This window comes from Salvia miltiorrhiza, chromosome 8 (assembly GCF_028751815.1).
Source record: "Salvia miltiorrhiza cultivar Shanhuang (shh) chromosome 8, IMPLAD_Smil_shh, whole genome shotgun sequence".
Lineage (NCBI taxonomy): Eukaryota > Viridiplantae > Streptophyta > Magnoliopsida > Lamiales > Lamiaceae > Salvia > Salvia miltiorrhiza.
In genome coordinates, this window is record NC_080394.1 from 17,188,037 (window position 1) to 17,201,288 (window position 13,252).

Consider the following 13,252-nt stretch of genomic DNA (forward strand, 5'->3'; position numbering starts at 1 on the left):
CATTGGTTATGCTCTTAACTCTGCTGCATATAGATTTATGTCTTTAAGTGATCATTCTATCTATGAATCTCGTGATGCTGAGTTCTTTGAGCATATATTTCCTATGAAGACTAACACTACTGTTGAGAATGTTTCTAGTACTTCACAGGAAAATCAAGCTGAGACTTCTCATCGTTCAGCCCAGGAAACTGAGAAAACGTCGGAACCGAGAAGAAGTAAGAGGAGACGAACAGAGACATCATTTGGTAACGATTTCATTACTTCATTTGTTGCTGAATATTCTGAGAAAATTGATGAATCTGCTGTGTATGCCTTTTTGCTTGAGGAGGATCCTCTTACTTATCAAGCTGCCATGACTAGTATAGATGCTCCTCTTTGGAAAGAAGCTGTACAAAGTGAACTTGATTCCATTAATGATAATCATACTTGGGAACTTGTTGATGTGCCTGCTAGTTGCAGACCTATTAGAACTAAATGGATTTTTAGGAAGAAACTAAAGCCCGATGGTACAGTTGATAGGTATAAGGCAAGATTAGTTGTGGTTGGATATTCTCAGAAAAAGGATGTTGATTTCTTTGACACTTACTCTCCTGTTGCTCGAATCTCTACTATCAGATCACTAGTTGCTATAGCTGCTATTCATAACTTGATAGTGCATCAAATGGATGTGAAAACAGCTTTTTTAAATGGTGATTTGAATGAAGAAATTTATATTGAACAACCTGAGGGTTGTGTCATACCTGGGAAAGAACATAAAGTATGCAAACTGAAAAAATCATTGTATGGTCTTAAACAAGCCCCTATTCAGTGGTATGAAAAGTTTCATAATACTATACTTTCTAACGGTTTTTCTGTCAATTGCTCTGAATCATGCTTATATTCTAAAACCCGTGGATCAGACTGCGTGTTAATATGCCTATATGTGGACGATATGTTGATTTTTGGTACGTGTTTAGACATTGTGTTGGAGACAAAAGCTTATTTATCTTCTGTATTTGATATGAAAGATATGGGTGAAGCTGATGTTATCCTCGGGATAAAATTGATTAAATCTGAGCATGGTTATGCATTGAGTCAGTCTCATTATGTGGAACAAGTCCTCAAACGCTTTGATTGCAATGATTTAGTTCCTGTGAAAACTCCTTATGATTCTAGTTTACAATTGAAAAAGAATCTTGGTGAATCTGTTTCCCAAGAACGTTATGCTAGAATTTTAGGAAGTGTGATGTACTTGATGAATTGCACTAGGCCTGATATTGCTTATGCTGTGAGCCGTTTGAGTCGATATACACATAATCCTAGTAATGATCATTGGTTTGCACTTTATCGTTTGTTGAGATATCTTAAGGGAACTGCTGACTACTGTTTACATTACTCTAAATTTCCTAATGTGTTAGAAGGCTATTGTGATGCAAACTGGGTATTAGACAGTGATGAGGTAAGCTCCACGAGTGGATATGTATTCACTCTTGGAGGTGGTGCAATTTCTTGGAAATCTGGAAAACAAACTTGTATTGCAGGTTCTACGATGGAATCTGAATTCATAGCATTGGAGCTAGCGAGTCATGAGGCGAAATGGTTGCGAGAACTGTTGGCAGATGTGCCGTTGGGTAAGAGGTCTCATGCACCTATTTCTCTTCATTGTGACTCACAAGCTGCTATCTCTATTGCTAAAAACAGTGTATACAATGGAAAGAGGAGACACATTCGGCTAAGACATGCAGTGGTGAGAGAAATGCTTGGTGATGGAGTCATTTCTTTAGACTTTGTAAGGTCTGAGAAAAACTTGGCTGACCCGTTCACTAAAGCACTCATCAAGAGGCAAGTGCAAGAGCTATCAACCGGAATTGGGATGAAGTCATTGAATGGAGGAAGCTAACCTGGTGGATACCTAAAGGTCAAACGAAACCATGTGCGCTTATTTCATTTATATGGCATTTTATGTAATAAACTGTGTTGTTCTACTGCGGAGAACATTGGCCATAGATGAATCATCACCTGTTGAAGGTTATTCCACCGCGGTGGATTTTTGATTGTACTATGATTCTGAGGTTGAGCATTTGGCTCTTAATGATTCTTGCAGTTGTGTTTTGCGAAACACTTCTGATATATTATATGCGTATAATGTATTTAGTGCTGTGGCGATTGCACTATCATAGAATCACCTAAGTGTGTGTGAAGAGGTGGCTTTCTTCTATGGAATTATTTCCTAGAGCATACACGAGATCCAAGGTGTTATTATAGCCAAATTTGTTTTATCGCGGAGACGTAACCTTTAGGGATGATGTGTGTTGTGGGGGGCAACATAAGAATTTTATAAAGTTCAAGTAGAAATACACTTTATGAGTTTCACATGTTCTCTCACGACACTAATATACAAATTCTAATCGCAAGATTATTTGTATGTATGCATCAATGTTCCTTCTTTCTGCTGTGTTCCATTTGTGGGGGATTGTTGAAGGAATAGAACACAGCCCATTTATTTAATTAACTTTGGACCTTTATTGTGGCCCAATGTACAACTTATTTGTGCCCTTGACCATTTCTTGTAGTTGGTAACAGAACTCACGATTTAGGGGAGTGGGGTGGGGGGCTGCCTCTCAAGATTGAATTCCCTCATCTCCAAATAAAAGGGGAGTGCAGCGACTCCATTATAAAGAGAGCGAACTGCTGCTATTTCTCATATACACAGAAGCCACGATTTTGCTTCACTTTTCACAGCTCATATACACCTTCTTTCTCTTCTTGAACAATAAAGCGTCTCCACTCCGTCTTCTACGAGTGCACGTAATTGACGGATTGCTGTGTTAACCTTGGGAAGCATTCGGCAACGAGACTTGACACCAAAGGGTCTGCCGAGATTGCTTTTAAGGCAGCGGTGCGCCGCGGCACAGTTTCAGTTCTTGTTTCTCTTCTTCTACTCTATTTTGCAGGTTCAGGACTTTTGTCGAGCAGGTGGCGTGCGCAGAGAATTCTGCGTGATTCTTTTGTCGCAGCCAAGGTGTGGCTGTTCTAACATATCGGTTCGGCTCGTTCAATCCAACAATCTACTCTTTTCTCAATTAGAAAATTTATCTCTCTGTCGAAAAATGAGGATTTCATCCTTTGCACGAGATTTGGCTATAAATATCTAAAATCAATCTTTCTTTTGCTTCAATTTCTTTGTTTCTTCTTCTTGACAAACTTCTACACTCAATTTTCTCTACGTTTATTCTTCCATAATAACCAACTTAGCGTGGGGGGATATCACGACATCTAACTTCGGCACAATCAAATAATTTACCTTGAAGATGACATGTGAGGTTTCTTTTATTTATTTATTTTATAGTTTTTTCGTGATATTTTAATCAAAGCATAATTGCTCTTGATTTAGGAAGTAATTGTTTCTTTTTTGATGGAATTATAATGAAAATGTAACCTTAAAAAAATTGCTTGATTTTTTATGAGGGGTAAGATCCTCATCAGCGCAGGATACTATACTCGACGTTCACTTATACATGATATTTATTATCATATAAGGAAAAACTAACAGCGCAGGTGGATGATAAACTTCGAAACAACTAAGGCAAATCGCACCCGAGCAGCGCAGTTCAAAAGTCTATCCAAATCCTGCGCAGCCCTCGGAAGATGCACTGACTCAACACTTTGAGGATGCACCGGCGCTGCACCTCGAAGAAGGACTTGTACAGATCCTTGTAAGAAGAGACTGCGCAGTTGGTTCAAAGGCATACCTGCGCAGGTGATCAACTACCTTCTGTTAAAGATGGAAAAGCTGCAAGATCGTTACGAAAGGACAATCAAAAGTGACAGTGATGTTGGGAGGACGTTCGTGAATGAGGAGTGCGTGTGAAGGAGAAAAAGACCATTGTACCCCTTTCATTTGTAATTTGTATAAATACCACACTAGCCATTGTAATCAAATCACTCTCGATAATTCCACTAAAATACAGTCAATATCTTCATGTACTCGTGAATACTGTACTCCAAGAAACTCTTTTTGTCTCTGTGAAATTCCACCATATAGGTCTTTCTTCATCTCGTTGTGTTATGATTATTGTGTTGATGAAAGTGGATTTATCAATTTTGAAAGTATGTTTCGATATTAAACGTAATTTGCTTAGATTGTCTAAAAGTTGAAGTGTTGTAAAGGGAGTTACAACTGTGAAAATTGCATTTAACGGTCACGGCCGTGTAACTCATGGATCAGTCTAACGCAACTGATTGGTCAAGCTGAACTTGTAACTATAAAAGCAAGGAATCCAAGTTGAGAGATTGTCTTGTAAATTAGGAACGGAGATGTAGGAAATTGCTATGAAGCACGTAAAACTGATCGTGTCATTTACTTAAGCTTTTATATTCCAGTGTGCTATACTGTTAAACTGCTCAACATACTGACCTATACAATCATCAGCACAAGCATTAAACTGTTTATCATATTTCATCATCTGACTCAAGTTACTATTTATAAATTGAACACCGATAAGCTGAAAATTTAAACTTGAAAAGATTTCTTAAGCGAGTTAAAACTTACCACCACTTTCTGCACACACTTCAGTTCTTAGTCCAATTGACTAGCTTACAAGCAGTTGGTAGGATTGCTAACCGATTACTCAGTTAGAGCACAACTTATTTGGATATCAGTTATCTAACTCATTATCAACAAGCTTGCCTTAGAACACTTAATATAAAAAACACAAGCAAAAGCACTAACTGGTGTATTCGCCCTATATACCAGTACATACTCGCCTCGGGACCAACATAATCCCTCTCTTTCTGGTGTGTTTCAGTTTGTTCATGTATTCATCCGCTTCGAAACATTAATAGGAGCCGCTCTTTGTCCGTGCCTTGTGCACCTATGATCACTTCTACTATCTGCCTCAAGAGTAACAAAATCTCTTCAAATGAATTCAGGCGGAGCGAGGCATAGCCTGTTACAAGCATGCCTTGGTGGCAGAGACCGGAAGAGATTGAGGTTGTGGCGAACAACTAGGCTTCTGGATTGAGGACAGGCTGGAGAGAGTCGACGGGACAAGGAGAGGGGGGCAGGGTATAGCATCCGTGAAGATTATCAAGGAGAGAGACTAGACACAAGGTAGGGCGGCGCGGAGAGGTTGACGGCAAGGAGGTTAGCGAGGGCACTGAAGAAGAAAATTGTTTTTAAACTTTGTTTTCATTTATTCTAAAAAAAAAAAGAAACTTTGTATTCATTTTATTTTATTTGTGTGAAGGAGAAATTATTTTTCATTTTATTTTATTTTTGTTTATTAAATAATTAAAAAAATTATAAAATCGATTTTTAATCGGTTGGATAGGGTTCGATTAAATCGGTGTCGTAATATGACTACGACACCATAAAAAAGAGAACGATATCAAAAAAACAATTTTTATCAATGCACTTTTTTTTTGAAAGAAACTGGTTATATATACAAAATCTATTTTGAGCAAAAATCGATTTCTTTTTAACAGTTTCTGTTAGAATTTTTGTTGCAGTTAGGCTCAATATCCTTCATTCATCTTTAGATCCAGGATGTTTAAGTTAGAAAATGACTTAAATAATTCATGTAGATGTCCAAATCTGATTCTATTCAGGTTATTTGTGATTTTACCCTTCCAGAATTGTATTATCTCATCTATATGCAACTCCTTGTCAGTTGCATCATCTGGCATGGGATAAGTTGGGTCGTTAGACCATATACGTTTCTGGATCTTTGCAAAACACGTTTGTCCATATTCTATCTCTTAGATCTTTCTTTTGATATCTTCCAAGTAGGTTAAAATTTCCTACTATATTTGTTATATTATTGATGATTAATTAATTTTAATCTACAAAAAATAAATGCAAAAGAATTATGGAATTAATTAAACTACAATTAGTAATTAATATGAACTTGAAGAATTTATAATTGAACAGTATAATTCAAATTCTGAATGATACAAAGAATAAAAAAAATGTGGCTGAGTTTGAATTGATAGTCGTGATGATGGATGAGTATAAGCTAATTTCAGAAATCCTTTAATAATTTGCGAACTTGTTCCAATGTAACAAAGAGAACAACGGTGAAAGGCCCCTGCCTTGAAATGGTGGGAATGAAGCCTTTGTAGAGCGCCATGGGCCCCTCCGCCTTAATCATCTTCACCGCGCAGTCCACTGCGCCGCTGTACGGCGCCGCCTTCCCCGCCTCCACCTTCATGTTCATCACCCGCGTCTTCACCACATCCACCGGGTTGGATGCCACCGCCGCCACGAACCCCGCCGCAAAGCTGGCCGTGACGTGCGTCCCGAGGCCATCCCTCATCAAATTCTTTTCCAAAATCATCTCCTTGAACTGATCATACGAAGCCAGCTGCGACGCCGTCACCACCATGGCGCGGTTCACCGTGAGCGATGATCCGCGCCACAGGCTAGCAATCCCCTCCTTCTTGCTCATCTGCGAAATGGCATCCACCACGCTCTTGTAGTTGCGCCGCTGCTCTAAGGGGAGGCGCCCGTCGGCCTGCATTCGGACCATGGCCACGTCGGCGGGGTTCCCTACGGCAGCGCCCACGCCTCCGGCGATGAGCCCCGCCGCGATCTTTCTTGGGAGGGGAAGGCTGTTGGTCTCAGAATCGGTCCATTTGTTCTTGAGGATTTCGTAGAGCCCCATTCTCGTGGTCGAATAGAGAGTCTGCCGGAGCACGGTCGCCGACACGCCGGAGAAGAGCCCGGCGGCGCCGTCATGCTGGATGATGCGGAGTCCTACCGAGACTGGTCCCACGCGGGCTGGAGGAGGAGGCATGTGGACGGCGTGAGAAGCAGCTGCTGTTTGGAAAGCGAGGGCAGGCCGGAGAGATTGAACGGCGGCGGGCTCTCCCTGAAGCTGCATCCTCACCTTGATCAGATCAAGAGGGTGGGTGCTGCAACCGGCCACGATCGAAGCAACGCCGCCTTCTGCAAATCCCTTCAAACCCATTTTTGTTTCTGTTGCAAACTAAACAAAGAATGAAGAATTGGAAGCTAAAAAGGTTGAGATGTGTGTAAGGAAATTAGTGAGTGATTGAGTTTGAGTGAGAAGGGTATATATAGATGATAGGGTAGGGAGAGAGAGAAGGAAAATGGGAGGAAAAAGATTGAGTGGGTCTTTAAGAAGTTACAGCCAATTTGTGTTGACCCGGAGCTCCTAAATTTTACGCGGCCTATTTGCTGAACTTTTCGTTTCTAAGAAGGCCAGCTTGATTGACTTTTTAATTTCTTCACTTATTGCATGTGAATACGAATCTTATCATTATTAGTCGTCGATCATTGAATTGTCATCTTAAATTCATAATGCAATCATCACCAATATATGTAAGTTAGGAACCATCTTCAAGAACGGGGCACTCTCCCGTGCAACCGCTTGCCGCTTGCACTGTGCAATTGGTTTTTAAATGACACTACTTTAACATACAAATGACTTCAAGTGTCATTTGTATGTTGAAGTAGTGTCATTCGAAAATGTTCAAGTGTCATTTCCCAAATAAAGTAGTGTCATTCTGAAAACCAGTTGCACGGTGCAACCGATTGCACAGGAGTATTTGTATTCAAGAATAAATTTTCTGAATGTAAATTAGTTTAAATCAATTGATGGTAGATAAAGAAAGCAAAATAATTATCTCTAAAGTGTGGTGGGAATCGAGTCGAGCAAAATATGTGTTTAAATTTAATTTATCTATATCATCGAATTGAGGCTCAAGCTTCATTTATCGAATCGAGCATCGGGCTTTATTTATCGAATACTTCGAACCTTACCAATATTATCGAATCCAAGTAAAACTTTCTAACATTGAATTTTTATTCAAAATATTATTCTCTTTTAAATATAGATTATTTAGTCACAATAATATACTATATTAATTATTTTCTATAATTTATCCTATTCAACTTAATCTAATTTTTTTAATTAATGAATTTCTGTAAATGAACTTTAAAGAACTTTTATCAAATTAAGCTTCGAATAACTTACGATTAACTTAATATATTTATTCACAGCTCCACTGTAATATTGGATTTTTTTTTTTCTTTAGGGGAAGGGGAGCGGTTGGGTTTGATCCATGGACCTCACTGTTCGTAGACAGGAGTTCGCACATCTTGGTGTCTCCTTGGGGACGCAACGCAATATTGAACTTTTAACAGCTTAAGAAAGCAGGGTCGATGAAATGTCAAATATTTGTAAATTGATCACTAACCCTTTTAAACCATAATTTATTTTTTTCTTTTTGGTTTTACTCCGGACTTTTGACTCACGATCTGAAGCTTCCTGTTCTCTAAAAATCAAAACATGACTTGACCCACCCGAAAGGCCTCTTATTACTAGTCAAGTTGAACAAAGCGTTAAATTAAGTTGAGTATTTTAAAACTCTCTCTCTCTCTCTCTCTCTCGATGCCCCGCGTGTCATTCCATGAACGAGTTGCCGCTTATTTTATTGGACCATCACTTTCATTTTCTGTTTGCTTTTCTTATTAGCTAGTATTGCACCCGTATAATACATGGAATGAAAATATATTAATATTACGTAAGAAAAAAAAATAAAATGATATCCGATATTTTGACATAAATAATTTTATTAAAACATAAAATAATCGAATATCAATGAGCTAATTTTATTACTAATTAAAATACGTATAGTATGGAGAATTCAAATTTCATGGAATGAGAATCCACATAAAATTTGTAAGTATGGGTATAGGGCTAATGTCAAAATGTCGAAGTTATTCGATAATTTGTATCGGTGTTATTATTGTTGTCGAACAAGAGCTATAATTGCTAACTTTTCTAATTTGAAATTTTGATCGAAATATGTCATCGTGGAAAATTTCAAAAAAAAATTATTATGTATTTTGAAACAAGAATGAAAGATGGTGGGAAAAATCAAAATTTGAAAATTTATTATGATTTTAGACCAAATTTACTCTATTTTAGATAAGAGACACTCTCTTGTGCAACCGATTGCACCGTGCAACTGGTTTCTAAATGACACTACTTCAACACATAAATGACACTTGAAGATATTTAAATGTCATTTGTACGTATGTTAAAAGTAGTGTCATTCGAAAATGTTAAAGTGTCATTTCCCGAATAAAATAGTGTCATTCTGGTAACCAGTTACACGGTACAACCGATTGCACATGAGTATTTGTGTCTAGATAAAGAGAGTTTGCACAAAAAAGTTGGTAACAAAATAAATCTACTGAATACAAAGCCCCATATACAAAAGATTCGGTATATCTTCAATTAATGAAGTTAACTCTAATCTTTGGTTGGAGCTTCAATTAATGAAGTTAACTCTAATATTTGGTTCCTCTTAAAAAACTCTAATCTTTGGTTGGAGCGTACATTCTCCTACTCAATTCATATTTCCAATCAACCGATCTTTACTGCAACTCATACTCAATTAGATAGCATCCGAAGAATACTACTTCTAACCCTCTTTCATTTGAAAAGAAAGAAACCGTGAAAAACAATTAATTTATTATAGACAACTACAGACAGCAACACATGTTCAAGTTTAATGAAATATATATAATATATCTAACATTATAATAAATATATTTATTTATGTTATCTTAATATAATTCTGCATGATTCTAGGAATACATGAAGTAAATTGAATTAAAGAATTACTCCCTCCGTCCCACGAATCTTGATGCATTTGTTTTCGCCACGGAAATTAAGGAGTTGTAGATTAGTGTTTTAAGTGTGTAGGTAATAAAGTAGAAAACTGATTAGGTAATTAGACTTGATTTTTTAATCCTTTTTTTTAATTTCTTTTTCAAAAATATTTTTAATTAATTGAATATAGTTTAAATTAAATTTTTGTTTTTTATTTAACTAATGCATATATATTTTTTTTCATCAAACATAACCAAAACAGAGCAAAAAGATCCAAAAAGTGATTGAGGCGGCAGAAGTGGTATTTCCACTAAAATCTTTTTTTTGATAAATTTACAATATTAAATAAAGAAATTAAATGGCCGCGTCACAAGTGACTCGAACCCAATACCTTTGGCCTTAGGCATTAAGACCTTACCGCTTGGCCAACACACGCACACATTTCCACTAAAATCTTCATTTCATTAAAGGTAGAGTATGCCAAATTACAAAAAAAGGCTCAAAACTTAAAAAAATTGAACTTCCCACCAAAATTGAAAATCCTATTCTATGAATATAGTAACGTGCGGCTGACTCTTCATTTGGAGATCCAACAAAGAAGCAGCAAGAAAACAAAAATGGTGGTGATCAAGGATCTATCCACCTCAAAAAGAAATCAAATTGTGCAATATCTTCTTGAAGGATGTGTGAACGGGAAGCCACTCCATGGGAAGAGCAAGGCTGCCAACGGGAAGTTCTCCATCTCCTGGGCCACTGTTTACCGCCTATTCTAGGTTTGTAAACAAGTTTTAGAAAGAAAGTGAGAGTCTTTTTGTAAACATCAGTGACTTCTTTCAGTTTTAGGAAGAAAATGAGAGTCTTTCTGAAACATTAATGACTCCTTTCAGATTTAGGGAGAAAATAAGAGTTTTTTGTAAACGTCATTGATACCATCAGAAATTAGATGCAAATTCCATGTATTCAGTTTTTGACCATGAGAGCAGATATCAAACTATCATAAGAAATTATCCAAATACAAGCAAAACCAACACAAGAGGCAGAATACCAATACACAAGATAGTAGATACCAAAGACAAGAGAGAATACCAAATATAAGAGGCAAAAAGGAACATAATACCAAACACAAGCAACACCAACAGAGCATAATGTTAGAAATGAATATTGGGCCCATTCCTCCTTTAAAAAGCCTTATAAGGGAGAGGGTTGTCTCACCATATAAAGTGGCTCATGCCATTATCTCCAATCCAATGTGGGACACTTCAATACACCCCCCGCACGCGCAGCGTGGACTATACCAAACGCCATCTGTTGACAACGATATTGGGGGGCCCATCATTGGATTGGGTTGGCTCTGATACCATGTTAGAAATGGATATTGGGCTCAGTTCTCCCTTAAAATGCCTTATAAGGGAGAGGGTTGTCTCACCATATAAAGTGGCTCATGCCATTATCTCCAATCCAATGTGGGACACTTCAATACATAATACCAAACCCAAGAGAGCATATCGCAATACCCAACAGAGGCAGAAATTCAAAGATCTCACCAGATAACCATCAGAAATTATCCATGGCGTTCATCATCGGTCTGGGACATCCACAAACCCTCCTCCTTCATCTGCCGCTCAGCCTCTTTGACGGCCGCATCCCATGTCTCACCTTCCTTTGGGAAAGGAAAGTAACAAGATGCACCAGAGGTGATCGGTGGAGATCGAAGTTTCTTCCGTCTTCGCGGTGGAGATTGGAGAGGGTTTACGGGGTGGAGGTTGGAGTTTTTTGAAGATTACATCGACGGGAGGTGGATTTAGAGGCCGACGAGGGTTCACCCAACCATTCTCATCCGAAGGCGGCCTTGAATACATGGGTCGCCGTAGTTAGGGTTTCGACAAGAAATGAAATGAGATCTATCCAGAAAAACGGCCCCTCCGTTTCTTTCCTTTTTTTTTTCTTTTTTTTAATCTGCCTAACATTAATTTGAACTTAAGTCATGATTTTAATTAACTTAAATATAATTAATAATCCTTATTTTTTAGCTAATTGTTACTATATTTAAAAATGCATCAAAATTCGTGGGACGGTCCAAAAAGAAATATGCATTAAGATTCGTTGGACTGTGGGAGTAGTTACAATAAATAATAGAAAGAACAAATAAGTTAACAACTCTATAAAACTATGATTAATTACTTTTAAACCATCATAAAAAATTAAAATATGTCTTCATTTTCATGGACGTAGTCCTTCAAAAATCCTTGAACAATTTACGAACTTGCTCTAACGTAACAAACAAAACTACAGTAAAAGGCCCCTGCCGCGATATGGTGGGAATGAATCCTTTGTAGAGCGCCATGGGCCCCTCCGCCTTAATCGTCTTCACCGCGCAGTCTACCGCTCCTCTGTACGGCGCCGCCTTCCCCGCCTCCACTTTCATATTCATCACCCGCGTCTTGATCACGTCCACCGGGTTCGATGCCACCGCCGCCACAAACCCCGCGGCGAAGCTCGCCGTGACGTGTGTCCCCAGTCCGTCCTTGATCAAATTCTTTTCCAAAATCATCTCCTTGAAGTGATCGTAGGACGCCAGCTGCGACGCCGTCACCACCATGGCGCGGTTCACCGTAAGGGACGATCCGCGCCACAGGCTAGCAATCCCCTCCTTCTTTGCCATCTGCGAAATGGCGTCGACCACGCTCTTGTAGTTGCGGCGCTGCGATAGAGGGAGGCGGCCGTCGGCCTGCATGCGGACCATGGCCACGTCGGCGGGATTCCCCACGGCGGCGCCGACAGCTCCGGAGATGAGGCCTGCGGCGATTTTTGTCGGGAGGGGAAGGGTGTTGGTGTTGGGATCGGTCCACTTGTTCTTGAGGATTTCGTAGAGCCCCATTCTGGTGGTGGAGTAGAGAGTCTGGCGGAGGACGGTGGCGGAGACGCCGGAGAAGAGCGCCTTGGGGCCGTCTTGCTGGATGATTCGAAGACCGACGGAGATGGGTCCCTGTACAGTGAGTGCGGCGCCGCCATGCAAGGCCATAGCAGCCTCGCCCTGAAGCTGCATGCGGACCTTGATTAAATCTAATGGGTGGGTGCTGCACCCCGCTACAATCGAAGCAATGCCGCCTTCCACAAATCCCTTCACGCCCATCTTTAATTAATTACACACTCTCTCTCTCTCTCTCTCTCTCTAGAGATGAAGGGAAGAAATTTTTGGGATTCAGACATATACAGAAACGATGAGTGATGGAGTTAGGGAAAAGGGAAATAAATATATGCGAGAACGAAGATTTAGGAACAGTTAAGGAAATTGTCCGAGTACCAAACGGCGGATAAGGAAAAATTTGTTGGAAATATGGAAAAGATCTCTTCCTCTCTAACCTAAATTGCTCAACTTATATAATCTTTTGCCAAAAAGCACATTGTTTACAAGGGCCAAATCATTATGGGATTTGACTTTTTGCCTAATTTATTCCTGCTCTATTTAACAATCTATTATATAATAGGATTAAGTCTTAACCTATGTGGCATATCTAAAATCTCACCATTTCAAAATTTACCATATATAATCTTCATCATTTATTAATTAATTAACTATTACATTCTATATAAAGATTCATTAATCATAATAATTATAATTAATA

At 38.9% G+C, this 13,252-nt stretch overlaps 2 protein-coding genes across 2 annotated transcripts; both read right to left on the reverse strand.

Moving 5' to 3' along the window:
• Positions 1-5,870: 5,870 nt before the first annotated feature.
• On the reverse strand, positions 5,871-7,089 carry LOC131001492 (mitochondrial uncoupling protein 5-like). Its single transcript, XM_057927881.1, has one exon. It carries the CDS (start codon positions 6,948-6,950, stop codon positions 6,003-6,005), a length of 948 nt encoding a protein of 315 aa, XP_057783864.1. The 5' UTR covers positions 6,951-7,089; the 3' UTR covers positions 5,871-6,002.
• A 4,607-nt stretch (positions 7,090-11,696) lies between these two features.
• LOC131001493 (mitochondrial uncoupling protein 5-like) lies at positions 11,697-13,084 on the reverse strand. The gene has a single exon (XM_057927883.1). It carries the CDS (start codon positions 12,757-12,759, stop codon positions 11,863-11,865), a length of 897 nt encoding a protein of 298 aa, XP_057783866.1. The 5' UTR covers positions 12,760-13,084; the 3' UTR covers positions 11,697-11,862.
• Positions 13,085-13,252: the final 168 nt, after the last annotated feature.

What these genes read in the sequence shown, in the direction of transcription:
- LOC131001492 (XM_057927881.1), bottom strand. Translation starts at nt 6,950, where the DNA reads ATGGGTTTGAAGGGATTTGCAGAAGGCGGCGTTGCTTCGATCGTGGCC.
- LOC131001493 (XM_057927883.1), bottom strand. Translation starts at nt 12,759, where the DNA reads ATGGGCGTGAAGGGATTTGTGGAAGGCGGCATTGCTTCGATTGTAGCG.